This window comes from Lutra lutra, chromosome 6 (genome assembly GCF_902655055.1).
Source record: "Lutra lutra chromosome 6, mLutLut1.2, whole genome shotgun sequence".
NCBI classification, from domain to species: Eukaryota; Metazoa; Chordata; class Mammalia; order Carnivora; family Mustelidae; genus Lutra; species Lutra lutra.
Window position 1 is genome coordinate 141,947,432 of NC_062283.1, and position 13,473 is coordinate 141,960,904.

The 13,473-nt window shown below is 45.1% G+C and overlaps 1 protein-coding gene across 1 annotated transcript in view; it reads left to right on the forward strand.

Annotated features, from left to right (window-relative positions):
* The window catches only part of LOC125101694 (WAS/WASL-interacting protein family member 1-like), a 146,495-nt gene that overhangs the window by 132,704 nt on the left and 318 nt on the right, over nucleotides 1-13,473 (forward strand). The window contains exons 5-6 of the mRNA XM_047732029.1: nucleotides 6,206-6,258; nucleotides 12,985-13,107. Coding sequence (XP_047587985.1) covers nucleotides 6,206-6,258; nucleotides 12,985-13,107 — 176 coding nt within the window. The remainder of the gene's footprint in view (nucleotides 1-6,205; nucleotides 6,259-12,984; nucleotides 13,108-13,473) is intronic.

A 13,473-nucleotide genomic window follows, 5' to 3' on the forward strand; every position in this document is an offset into this window, starting at 1 on the left:
CTTAACCAACTGAGCCACCCAGGCGCCCTGAATGGGACACTTTTCTATGCCTGCACATACCCCTGGTTTGGCCCACTTTGTAAGATTCATTTACACGGAGATGATAAACTGGGTCAGTGAGACCCCTTAATGCCACTGTGAGATTTTAAAAAACCTCATTTTTAATGGAACATTCAGAACAAGATCTTTTTGGACATTAAAAAAATTTAAGTGATACTCTGCTTTTTTTGTTTAACATTAAGTATACCTTAGGTAAAGGCCAAGATAAAAATGGCTTTCTTAAGAAGACTCAAAAAAAAAAAAAAAGGCATGGAATCGAAAATAATAGCAACAATATTAAAGATGGGGAAAGGCAGTAATGATATAGGAGATAATCCTGAATTTCTGACTGTTGACACCTGCAAGTATACAACATTGTGTTCGTAATAGTTCGAATTCTGATAATGGCAGTGTCTTTATGACTCAGTCTATCTCAATAGGCTTAAAAGTGGCGGGAGGCTATAACGTGAGTGTCCCAGGAACATGTTATACACTGTTGTCAGCTGTTTAAAGCCCATAGTATTGTCAGGCTGCAAAGGGATCTTAGACAACTTACAAGTGGGAAAACTGGAAAACCACAGCACTGATGTGGTTTGTCCAAAGTCCGTGAGATGGTTAGTCGCTGGGCTGGGACGGGATACCAGGTATCTTGTTAGCCCCTTCCTGAGACTGGCTGTTTCTTGAATTGGAAATGCGTTGGTATGTACTGCTTTTTCTTTGTAAGTGGTAGAGACATGTCTGTGTATACATATGTACATAAATGTGTATATATATTTACGCACCCACCCCTGTCCATTTCTCTGCCTCCGTCTGTTCTTTCTTTCATTTACTTACCTATCTACTTATCAGACCAGATAGACTTAAAGCTATGGTGGGAGACAAGAGTTGTCTGTCTTATATCCTAATGAAATTCAAAGCCGTACACTCACTTGGGGTCATATTTCCTGTTGATGTGTCACCGGAGAGAATTTTAGGTGCACGTGTGCTGTGCTAAGCTCTGATGATGAGACAGCTTTGATTAGACTTCATCTGCCAATCTTCCTGGTTCAGCCTGGGATGAAGAGATGAAGAGTTCCCTCCCCTCCCCCCAGTCCCATTCCAATAGAAGACTGTTTAGAGGGAGGTCTTAATAGAGGGAGGCATGGAAGAGAACAGCAAAACAGCAGATGGGCTTTACTTTAGTGCCAAGGTAATGCAAGGCACTTTTGGAAAAATAAACGTCAAAAGTAAAGTGATAGACTGAGTTATCATTTCACTGTAGGAAAGGGATGTCGTAGGTGCTACAGATAATGTCAGGAAGGACTTGGTCCAGGGCGTTCTGAAGACTTAAATAAAGGTTTGCAAATCCTGCCTATCTTTAGGACAACATTGGAAAGTGAAAACACTCCTTTATCCTGTTTTTGTCCTGGACCGTGACACATCTCTGTAGTGGCAGAATTGTTAGAATCTCCATTCTAAAATGGAGATGTGGGGAAGGGCTTAAGGGATGCAGCATCGATGGCCTGGGAGAGACAGAAGCTGAGCATTCGGATGATTGAAGGGGATGGAAAGGAGCTCTGGGCAGAGAGAATGAAACTGTTTTCAAGTCCTCTGCGGCCACTCCTGGAAGGTAGAGTGACAAGTGAAAGGACTCGTCATACACAGTCCTAAACCAGGAAAACTCATGATAGTAAAAGTTAACAGAGAGTAAAGATCTTTATGAAAAGTGTACATAAACTCAAGGATAGTGTAGGGGTGTGTAGGTGCAGATGTCAGCTGTGTAACACTGATAGGATGGACAAAGGCATCAAAAACAGCCAGACAAGTGAAATACAAAAAAACACTAAACACCCTGGAAATAAGTGTCACCTAGCAAAGACCTTCACTTGCTCCCGCCGCCACGTGACTTCTAAGGGGAAAATGGAAATTATAAGAATACACAACAATAAGCAGCTTCCCGGAGTTCTGCGCTGGAGTTAATGCCCTTTTGTCCTGGCGCCCTACTGCACCTTCTGTATCGCTGTTTTCAAGTGTTTTTCTAGAGTTTCTCTCCTGGCACAGGGTGGTTGCTCTTGGGCTGGGTCCTGTCTTGTGCGTGAGAGTCCTTCTGCTTTGTCTACTTAAAGGACATTTTGGCAGTAAACTCTCTCCCTGTCACACAGCACATTTTCCCTCCGGTTACTTCCATTCACATGCCGTGATTTCTCCTGAAGACAGACACGCAGACAGAGAGAGAGACACACCAGGGACCACCCCCCTTTTTTGGATTCCTCTGTCTTTCTAGCTACTAGTCGGTTGTTCTGTTCCCCATCACAGGACAGCTGGAGCAAGTCCTTGCCCTTCACCGTCTTCCGTTTCATTGACCTCGTCCTCACTCTCACTCCAACCCAGCGTTCTCCACTCCCGCTCCACTCCGGTCAGGTTCATGGATAAACCTCCCCATTGCTGGGTTCAGTGCTCTCTTATCTCCCAGTCCTTGTTATTTAGACTCTCAGAAATATTGGCACTTCCTCACAGTCTCCTCCCTGAAACAGAGTTTTTGATTGGCTTTAAGGGCAGCATATTCTCTTGGTTTCCTCTTAATTAGATTCACTGACTGTATCTTCTGTTTCCTTCATGTGCTCATCTCCTTATTTCCTTGACCTCTTCACATGGGAGTACCCCGGGCCTCTTCTCTTCCCTTTGTTTATTGACTCCCTTGGAGAGCTCATCCATTTATGTCAGCTCAGTATTCCCACTTTCAGGTCCAACAGACATCTCAAACTCAACTCTTTATCTCCTTCTAAGCCGAGGTCCTCTGCTGTGGCCTCCCCATTCTTCCGGAATGAAGATCATGGTGGCCTTCTTGACCTGTCAGCGCTCATGCCCGTCCACCTGGGAATCCTCTTGGCACTCTCCCCTCCCTTCCACCATATCTGGACGCAGACCTCTTCCATCAGTCTCACCAAGTCCAGCCCACACCGCCTCTCACCTGAATCAGCCTAATTGCTCCCCACCCCCAGCTTCCACAAAACTGCCAATAGCCCAACACAGGGCAGCCACAGTGGTCTCTTGAAATATACCTCTTGGTGAGCCTTCTATAGTCACCACCCTCTAATCATGACATTCAATTTCGAGGGGAAAGCCAGTGGCCTGAAAATGTCCCTTTGGGCTGCACTCTCTGGTTCCTTGTCCCTTCTTTGACCCCTTCTGTGCCAGCCACACTGGCCTGCCTGCCTATTCTACCTCTTTGAGCATTTGTACTTTCTGTTCTCTGCTTCGAGTGTCTTTTCCCCAGAATTCACATGGCTTCTGTGCTACTTGTCTACTTAAATGCCACATTCAGTGAGGCTTTCCTCTTCCGCCCTTTCTAAAATGACAGTATCCCTCCCCCAACCCCTCCTCCTCCTCCTCCTTTTTTTTTTTTTGCTAAAATTCTTGTCACCTTATAGTAATTTACTTACTTTCCTCATTTGTTGTTCGTCCCTCCCCTTCTATAATAAAAGCTCCGTGAAAGCAGGAATTTTTTTGGGATGGGGTCTATTTATTGTTATATCCTCTAGGCCTGGAACAGAGTCCAACACAAAGTAGTTATTCCGTAAACAAATATTGCATTAATCAGTCAAAGCGTTTCTTACCTAGGATGCCTGATGAGGGTCCTACAGCAGCCTAATACGAATCCTAAATATTGTTGGACTCCTATATTTTACCTCAAACATGTAAATTTTCTATTTTACTTCATGATATATTTCTTTATTGAAGTAATTCTAAAATTACTTCACATCTGGTGAAATTAAAGCTTCAGGAAGATGCCACTTGGCTGTTCTGTGGTCTTAAGTTCCCCTTCCCTCTGCATCCCTTCCCTCTCTCCACCACTGGGATCTTGGTCACCATGTCTCTCCCTCACAGCCTTGGGGAAGTGTGTGTATATATATATATATATATTTTTTTTTTTTTTTTAAGATTTATTTATTTATTAGAGTGCATGCATGTGAGCAAGGAGACGGGGAGGGGGAACCTCTTCAAGCCGACTCCCTCTGAGTGTGGTGCTATCGTGGGGCTCAGTTTCATGACCGGAGCCAAAACCAAGATTTGGACGCTTACCTGATTGAGCCACCCAGGTGCCCCAGGAGGTATATTCTAAATTCCAGTGGCTATTTAAGATAGAGACCATGAAGTGTACGCCACCAAGAAAACCAATTTTTCCTTTGTGTGATGTTTTTTGTGAAGTAGTGAAATGGACAAACTACATTATAACCTTAAATCTTCTCTGTTAACTTAAAAGTTCAGTTTTTCATTTCTCTCTCCTGGCCACTCCCAGCTATGTAAGCCTTTGCTGCCTGGAAAAAAGATACCACCAGAGACAGACTTTCTTAGTGCTTTCTTTAGGAAAGGGGTGTGGATCACAAATGTTCTTCTAGAAGAAAAGCCTGAAAGTTAAATTGTACTTTGTTTAAAAAAAAAACAAAAAAAAAACGGAAAATTTCAGGTTGAAAAGTGCAGAATATTTAAAATTATTGTGATGCAATGCCTGTATTAAAACAATACTAAAAAATTTCCAAGTTGGTTTCCTGCCTTGACCCCTTAGTGGTCTTGGTGAAATTATTTAATCCCTGGAGGTGACAGGACTGGTCCTGAAAGCATTTGGGGTTCTTGTGCCCCAGGTGGCCTTGGCACACACCAGTTCAGGGTGCATTAGATCCTTTCCTTCCCTCTGTGTGTCCTTCTACTTTAGGTATCCAAAAAATTGCAAATTCCTGTAGATTATGCAATTTATTTTATTTTATTTTAAAGATTTTACTTATTTGAGAGAGAGCTCAAGTGAAAGAGCACAAGCAGGGGGAGTGGCAGAGGGAGAGAGAGAGAAGCAGACTCCCCACTGAGCAGGGAACCTGATGCAGGGCTCAGTCCCAGGATACTGAGATCGTGACCTGAGCTGAAGGCAGATGCTTAACCCACTGAGCCACCCAGGCGCCCCTAAATTATGCAATTTAAGCTATACCTAATCTATTCATTTTTTTTTTTTCCTGGAAGTTTCTGTAAATTTGCCAGCTAAAATCGGGCTAGGTTTGTTGTGAATAATCATATAATTTAAGGAAAAGTTCAGCAACAACTTGTTTAATTTTACCTGTGGACCCCTGTGGACCCCAGAACAACTTCTGTTGTAGCCTTAAGCCTCAGGCTTGGAGAAATGAGCTCTCCGATCAGGCTGCACGCTGGGCTGGGGTGGAAGAGTCACACATTTATAAGGGCGAGGAAAGTACCTACTCAAATGAGGGGAAAAAATGTACAGTTTAAGCCTGTTCATTTTTTAACTTGAACAGTATATAATGAACCAAGATTTTGCCAGGAATCACTAGGTACAGTTACCATGGTGTATTTTGGTCATAAAATGTGACTGAGGTTCAGGGGTGCGATGCCTGCTCCTGATTTACTGAAGCATGTGCCTTACCTGCTGGTGTCCGAGTCCGTGAGAAGCCCTGTGAAACAGCCTGCGCGTCCCCATGCAAGGGCTTCTGTTTCCATACAAAGCCTGGGAAGTACTCACCCAAGCCTTGAACTCCTTTTTTTGTGGAAGGGTTCCTGTTTATAAAAGTTTAAAATGAGAGGTTATTGGAAAGTCATGCTAGCAAACCTGAATCTTGTGAGTCTTTGGCTGCCACCAAATGTGCTTACTGCACAAGGGCTGTAGAGGCAAGGATGTTGGCCAACTTTTGGATGAGATTTGAAGTAGACTTTGGAGAAAAGGGTGGGACTGAACATTTGATATATTTAAAAAAAAGAAAAACTGGGAAAAACAAGGATGAAAATGTATGAAAGGCATTCTGATAATTTCTCAAAGAAAAATAAGAAAAATCATTATTTTCACTAGGATTTTTTTATTTAAAACTAAATTCTATAATTTTGCTTGAAAAGGTGGTTTAAAAAAAAACAACAAAAACCAAACCCTGAATTATTTTCAGTTTCTGTGATGGCGCAGATGAAGCTGGGCCTCTCAGCTCCCTGGCATTCCAGCGACATACCGATAATATTTGTGGGATTGTTGGTCTCACCACCTCGCTCATGAACTCCATGCTGTTAAAATTGTCATAAACCCCTTATTGGTTCTACAAATGGTTTATATTGGTAATGAGCCCCTCCCCACGCCATCTGAGAAGCCCTTTTGGGGACAGGATCAGATCATACATCCCTTTTTTTTCCTTCACAGTCTCAGGACAGAGGGGAAGATAAGCAGGAGGGTCTCCTCATTCATGTTGAATGGTGAGTGGGACTCTGTACGTTCAACTTCCAAGGTTCTGCCAGCACTAAGAACATTTCCCTCCTTTGCCATTGCTGCCCCCACACTGATCTTTGAGGTGTGGATGACTGTGGGCTCCTTCTCCTAACGGTATGGTCAGGGGTCCCTAGGAGGTGGCACAGCGTGGTGCTTCTGGGACAGCGGGGGGGGGGGGGGCATGGGGAGGGGTGATGGGTTACTGAGAGTCAACATCTCCCTAGCCTCTCCTCCTCTTCCACCTCCTCGTTCTCTAAACCTTGTCCCTGACACCAGTGGTCAGGCCCTGCTGCCCTTGAGTTTCTCCATAACAAGCCGGGGTCTTTCTCCATTCAGTCACTTAGGGACTCCGCACGCCGTCACAGAGTGCCCATGTCTCAGAAACTGCTTTTCCGTTCCTTGGAAGGCCCTTCCTTCCTGTTTTCACCTAACAGGATCCCACTCATCCTTCAAGACTCAGGTCTTCAGTTAACTTTTGGGGGGAGTAATTTTTTTTTTTTTTTTTTTTTAAGATTGCTTTATTTGAGAGAAAGTGTGGGAGAGCATGAGTGTGGGGAGGGGCAGAGGGAGAGGGAGACACAGACTCCCCGCTGAGCAGGGACTCTTCTGGGATCCGGACCTGAGCTGAAGGCAGATGCTTAAGGGACCGAGCCACCCATGTGCCCGTAGTGGGGTAGTTTTTAACTTTGCTCTGAAGAATTTAAAGATCCAGTGAAAGTTTCTTTTAAGATGTAGAATGAAGGAGAGCGAGGACCTTGTGCCCAGCCTGTGGGGCCGGGGATTGCACTCTGACCCTGGTGGCGCTTCGTCTCTTCCTGTCTTTAGCTCAAGCATTTGCCAGGGGCTGTGAGCGAGCAAATCTTTTGAGACTCCCTGGACTCTGTCCTTGGATCGTACTAAAACAGATGTGCCATGCAACTGCTCCTTGAGGTTTTATAAGTCACTGTTTCATGGTTTTTCACACTTTTTTTTTTGTTTGGTCATGAAGATACGATTGTTCTTCATTATTGCTCAGTATCCACGCAAACAGACAAGCACACACAGAATTTCATAAAACCGCTTTTACTTTTACTGGAAGGCTCGTCTCTACTTTCTGTCTGGTTTTATTCTGTACTCTGCTCTATTGCTGTTCTGTTCTTAGAAGAATACTGATCACTGATTCGTTAAACGAATTTCACGACCCGTAGTTGGACAAGCATTTCTAAATGCTTACATGTTAGAATTTGTTACGAAACAGGGGTGAGTATGGAGACCCTCCTTGGGATAATTTGGTTTCCTCAGGTGATGGGTGCTACGAAAGCCCGGCTGTGGTTTCTGTGGAATTTACTACCCCTCCCCACCCGGCACCAGCCGGCTTGTCCTGGGCTTTCTGATGTGCAGGTTGGTTTGTCCGTTCATCTGTGAATACGCCTTTGGAAGGGGTTCTGCTGGATGGGAACAGCACTGATAGGGCTCCGCAGTGCATGTTCAGCTTTTGAGGCCCTGGTAGCAGCTTGCTGTCTGCCCGCTTGATTGGTAAGGATCCCTCTTCCTAAGCACTGTTCGTGGGGAGACCAGATGCCTCTCTTGCCTGCCTCCTTTACGCACGGGGTTCAAGTCTTCTTGTGATGAGCAACGAGCCTCTTTGAGTCATGGCATTTAGTTCTCGCATTCTGACTAGTTCACTGACTCAGAATGAGAGAAGCAGCTTTGGGCAATATTTATACCGTTTGTTACTAAGTGTGGATCCTGGCAGTGATGAATGCATTTGTTTCCGATTTTTCAGCATATTCTTGTGTTATAGCCGTTTTAATAAGACAGGCAGGAAAACTTGAAGGCAGGGTTTCTCAGCCTCAACACTATTGACACACTGGGTCAGGGAACACATGGGGGCCATCCTGTTGGCCATGGACGGAATTCCACCCACCAGATGCCCTGACCCCAGTTGTGACAACTGGAAATGTCTCCAGATGCTACCGATTGTCCCCATGGGGCCAAAATTGATGTGGTGTTGAGAATGACTGCTTTAAAGTCATACCACTTGTTCATTGAGCGGTTAGGTTATTTTCGTCCATTTAAAAAAAAAAATATTTATTTGACAGAGAGATCACAAGTAGGCAGAGAGGCAGGCAAAGAGAGAGGGGGAAGCAGGCTCTCTTCTGAGCAGAGAGCCCAATGCGGGGCTCGATCCCAGGACCCTGAGATCATGACCTGAGCTGAAGGCAGAGGCTTTAACCCACTGAGCCACCCAGGCGCCCCTCATTTTTTTTTTTTTTTTATCATGACTGTCTAATAACATAAGGACGTGGCTTATGTGACTGCAATTGTTGACATTTGGCAGACCTCTGACCCACAAGGTAGTTTTACATGCTGTTACTATTTGGAGAATTGATAAAAAAAAAAAAATCAGAAACGTGCTAACAGAACTTGGAAGATTACACATATATAAATACATAATAATTAACATAACTGATAGTGAATAAAATGAAACAACAAATGGTCCTAAGATTTGATATCATAGTACACAAAATTAGACTTAAAACTAAAGCTAGTAATAGTACTATGGATGTGTACTGTGTTTCCCAGTTTTTTTTTGGTGGTTTCATGTATATTTCCACTACTCTCACTCTGTGAGGTAAGTAAGGTAGATATTTTTATCCTCAAGTTGTAAGTGGGGGAAATGAGATTCAGAGAGTGTAAGTAATTTGCCCAAAGACTAGTGCTATTTAAGAGATGGGAACAGGTCTTAAACTCAAGTTCTCTGACACAAACTAGAGTAGGAATCTGAGATTTGTCTTTTTAATAATCAAAGTACCCCCTCTCCAGCCTCCCACCCCCAAATAAAGGACACCAGGTAGACACTGTTACGGTTAATGATGGCTAGTCGTATTCTCATCTTTTTTCTTAGTTCTTATCACCATCTGGAATGTTGGCCTTGGACAAGGATGAAGCTCCTATTTCAGTATGAAAATCTCTCTGGAATTCCATGAGAAGCCTTGTTGGTGTCTCATGGTGGTAGAACCTGAGTTTCCCTCACTGCCTTGCCCAGCCATAAACCTGCTTTTATACAGTGTCCCCATACCTCTGTTGTGCTTGCTGTCCCCGTTCAGTCCCGGTCCTCCTCACAGAGCCATCTGGCCCCCGGGGGCGTTGCTTCTTACTCCCCTTTAGTTGCTCTTTTTGACAGCTGGCCCAGGCCAGAGACAAAGCAGTCTTTCCTCTGCTGTAAACTCTATACTGCATAGAAATGGAGACTTTGGGAATCTTAACCCATCAGTTCAAGGCAAATGAAGAAAAGGTAAATCTTGCATTTCTTCCTGAAAGAGGTTTTCTGTGGATTTCAGTAGGTCCCAGTGGCTGTTGGGATCATGGTGACGTATTTGTGAATTCCTTCACATCGCCGCACATTTCTGGGGGGTGGTCATTGATCACAGTTTTAATAAGAAGAAACATCGTTCTTATTTGTGATTTTAGCTTAAAAAGCACATTTATGTAATTGGAGATTAGAAGGGAATGCAAAAAACCAAAGACAAGGACTTTTTTGTCTTTCTTTCAGGTTCATGAGATTGTGGTCTATTTTGAAAAATTGTGATATTTTATTATACAATAAATAAAGGAATTATTATAAAAAAAGTGTTTATGCAACACACAGTATTTGCTTAGCACACATAGTCTTTGCAGCATATCGTTTATTCCAGAATGTCTTCCCTGAATTCTCTCTCAGCTGGGGGCCTGGATGCACATTTATATACCCATTAACATCAGTTGTAGGTTAGCATACCTAATGCGTGTTACTACACGGAGGCATTCCTAATACAGATTATTACAGCTTAGTGTACCTAATATCTATTTTTTCTGCTTAGAGACACTGGGGTCTTTGAACTGTTTCTTCTCTTTAAAAAAAAAAATAGGGAATCTGTTATTTTGTATTTTCAGCCCCCTCTCTATCAACAAAAAATAAATTTTTAAAGATTTTATTTATTTACTTGAGACAGAGGGAGAGAGAGCAAGCGAGTGAGCATGAGAAGGGAGAAGGTCAGAGGGAGAAGCAGACTCCCCGCAGAGCTGGGAGCCCAATGTGGGACTTGATCCTGAGACTCCGGGATCACTACCTGAGCAGAAGGCAGTGGCTTAACCAACTGAGCCACCCAGGCGCCCAACAAAAAAGTTTTTAACTACCATAAAATTCCTTTGGTAAAGGAGTCAGGGGTGCTGAACATTTGACCTATTTATTCTCTTTTTTCTAGACAAAAATCACAGTGGAAGCATGACCGTTAGTATCTGTTCAATTTGCCAAACTCCTCAGGGTAATTGTTTCCCTCAGAAATGACCCTTCCTGTCAATAAATTCCTCATAAATATTGAATAAATTCTTCTCATTCTAGTTGAAGGCTGGTTTTCTTCTGCCAGGATTGGCTGAAGATGTTGAACAGCTGGTAGGCATTTCCGTAGGTAACAATGCACGTTGTCTCCATCAACCCCCTTTTGCTTTTCTCTAGGGAGTGTTGTGTTCAGTATGGAAACATGCCCTTGTGGGCATATGTGTCAGTCTTTTGGCCAGACCCTTTGGGAATGATTCCTGCTCATTCCTGCTCAACCTTCTGTCACATGAAGTTGGTTCATTTAGTTCAACAGGTGTGTACTGAATGGGCCCCCCAAATGGCAGGCCTCACGTGGACAGTGTCCTGTAAGGGACAGGGTCCAGGGCTATGTTTTTGAAGCATAACATGACATAAAAATTAAGCTACTTAATTTCAAAAGTAATATGAAGCGTTGAGGTTATAACCTGCTGTTGGGGACTGAGGTTCTGCCCTGGAGCTCTTCTGTGGCTTTGACTCCTGGCCTTTGTGTGTCCTTGAGCAGCTGACAAAGGGGGCCTCTCAGCGGCAGTTTTGCGCCACTGACGTTGGAGGGCTTGACGCCAGGGCTGTGTGTGCTGGTCTTTAGGCACGTGACCTTTGGAGCAGAAGGGCGTGACAAAGCAGGCAGCTGTGGGTGAGTGACCCTGGAGCCTTTCACCTTTGGGGTCATCACCGGGCCTTGGTCTTGAGCAAAGTAAACAAGTTCAGAGGCTCCCCGCTATCAGTTCGTGGGAGAGGTCTCCGTGGTGGCAGCCAGGGGTGACTCTGCCGCTTCGAGTTCCGTGAGTTAAGATGTAGCGGAGAAAATACTGACAACTCAGATTTTGAGCTTTTAAAAGGGTAGGGTTCTTGGGGTGCCAGGGTGGCTCAGCCGGTTAAGTGTCCGACTCTTGGTTTTGGCTCTGGTCGTGATCTCAGGGCTGTGATGGAGCCCTGTGTCGAGCTCTGCCCTAGGCGTGGAGCCTGCTTAGGATTGTCTTTCTCCTTCTCCCCCTCCCCTCTCCCCTTATAAGAAAAAAAGGTGGAGTTCTTGTGATCCAGCTCTGGTGTCAAAGTGGTCACGGGGGCCGTGTTTTAGTGGCATCTCAACCAGTGGCTGTTGCCTCTTTTAGATGTGTGAGGGCGCCCGCTGAAAGAGAAGTGGTTAGTGGTGTAGCAGGTGCTGTTTCTGGCCACATGAGTGAGATGCTCGTAGATCCTCCTGCTACTGCCAAAGTGAAAGATCTTTTTGATATTCCCCCTAACTCCCCAATTTAAAGTGGACACGTGAGACTATACAGTAGTCTCAGGCAGACTTGTGTCTTTGGCCTTATTGGAGGAACTTAGGGCTGGTACCTCATTAACTTTAAAAGTCATTGTGGAGGGGTGCCTGGGTGGCTCAGTGGGTTAAAGCCTCTGCCTTCAGCTCAGGTCATGATCCCAGGATCCTGGGATGGAGCCCCGCATCGGGCTCTCTGCTCAGTGAGGAGCCTGCTTCCTCCTCTCTCTCTGCCTGCCTCTGCCTACTTGTGATCTCTGTCTGTCAAATACATTAATCAAATCTTAAAAAAAAGTCACTGTGGAGCCCTCCACATAGTGAAGCTATACGAAGGGCCAGCGGGCACATAAAAGGATGGGCAGCATCGCTAGTCATTAGAGACCGTGCACACTAGAGCTGCACTAAGATACCTTTCATACCTGTCGGCGGCCCCTGTCAAACACCCAGACAACCGCAGGGCTGGTGAGAGTGTGGAGGAACTGGACTCCACCGACGCGGTCAGTGGGGGTGTCGCAGTGGTGCCGCTGCTCTGGAAACAGGATGGGGGTTCCTTAAAACGTTAAAGAGGATTACCATAGGAGTCAGCAGTTCCTGTCCTGGGTATGTACCCCAAAGGACTGAAAGCAGGGTCTTGGAGAGGAGTCTGTCTACCCACGTTTGTAGCAGCATCATTCCCAAGGGCCAACAGCGGAAAGCAGTCCGAGTGTCCACTGATGGAGAAGTAGATGAGCGAGATGGGGTGTGCACATGCAGCGGAACATGCCTCAGCTTCGTACGGGAAGGGTGTTCTGACATAAGCTATAACATGGAGGAACCTGGAAGCCATTCTGCTAAGGGAGATAGGCTCGTCCTGAAAAGACAAATGCTGCTGTGTGATTCTCGTTCCGTGAGATACCTCGAGAACGGTGGGAGCCGGGGCTCCGGGGAGCAGGGTGGGGAGTTTCAGTTTTGTGAGGTGAGAGTTCTGGAGACTGGCTGCATGAGAATACGAATGCACTTAACACAACTAACGGTACAGTTTAAAATGGGTAAGATGGTCAGTTTATTCTATGTGTATTTTAACACAGTTATAAATAAGTTTCTTCTTCTTCTTCTTTTTTTTTTTTTTTTGAATAGGGAGAAAGTTCGACTTGAACCCACACGGCTCTGCTCTGTCTTTCGAGAACGTTCAGGCTTTGTGTGCCAGGAGTGATCCCCGCCAGATGGCAGCTCCCCCAGGCTGTCATCTTACCCTCCAAGGTGGGCTTCCTGCTCCTGCTTCTTGTGTGGAAAGACCCAAGACATACGCTGGAGATAAACTTTTAATCTCCTATATGGGGTCAACCTTTAAAAGGGAAGTTACTTCACTGTGATTCTGCATTTGGGGTTTGGTTGTTACTACTGAGTCAAATAGAGAACAATGCACTGTTGTCCTATCAGGGTGATGCTCCTGCCATCCCGTCGGTGTGCAGAGTCTGCAAGTTGTTTTCCTAATGGTGGTGACAGACGAGCTGTGACTCATGCCAGTGCCTTCACCTGCCCTCCCCTGAAACAAAGGCACGCATTGGACTACAGACTGTGTGCTGAGTTAATGGCCTTTACAAGATTGGCTGGGCAGTTCTAGCT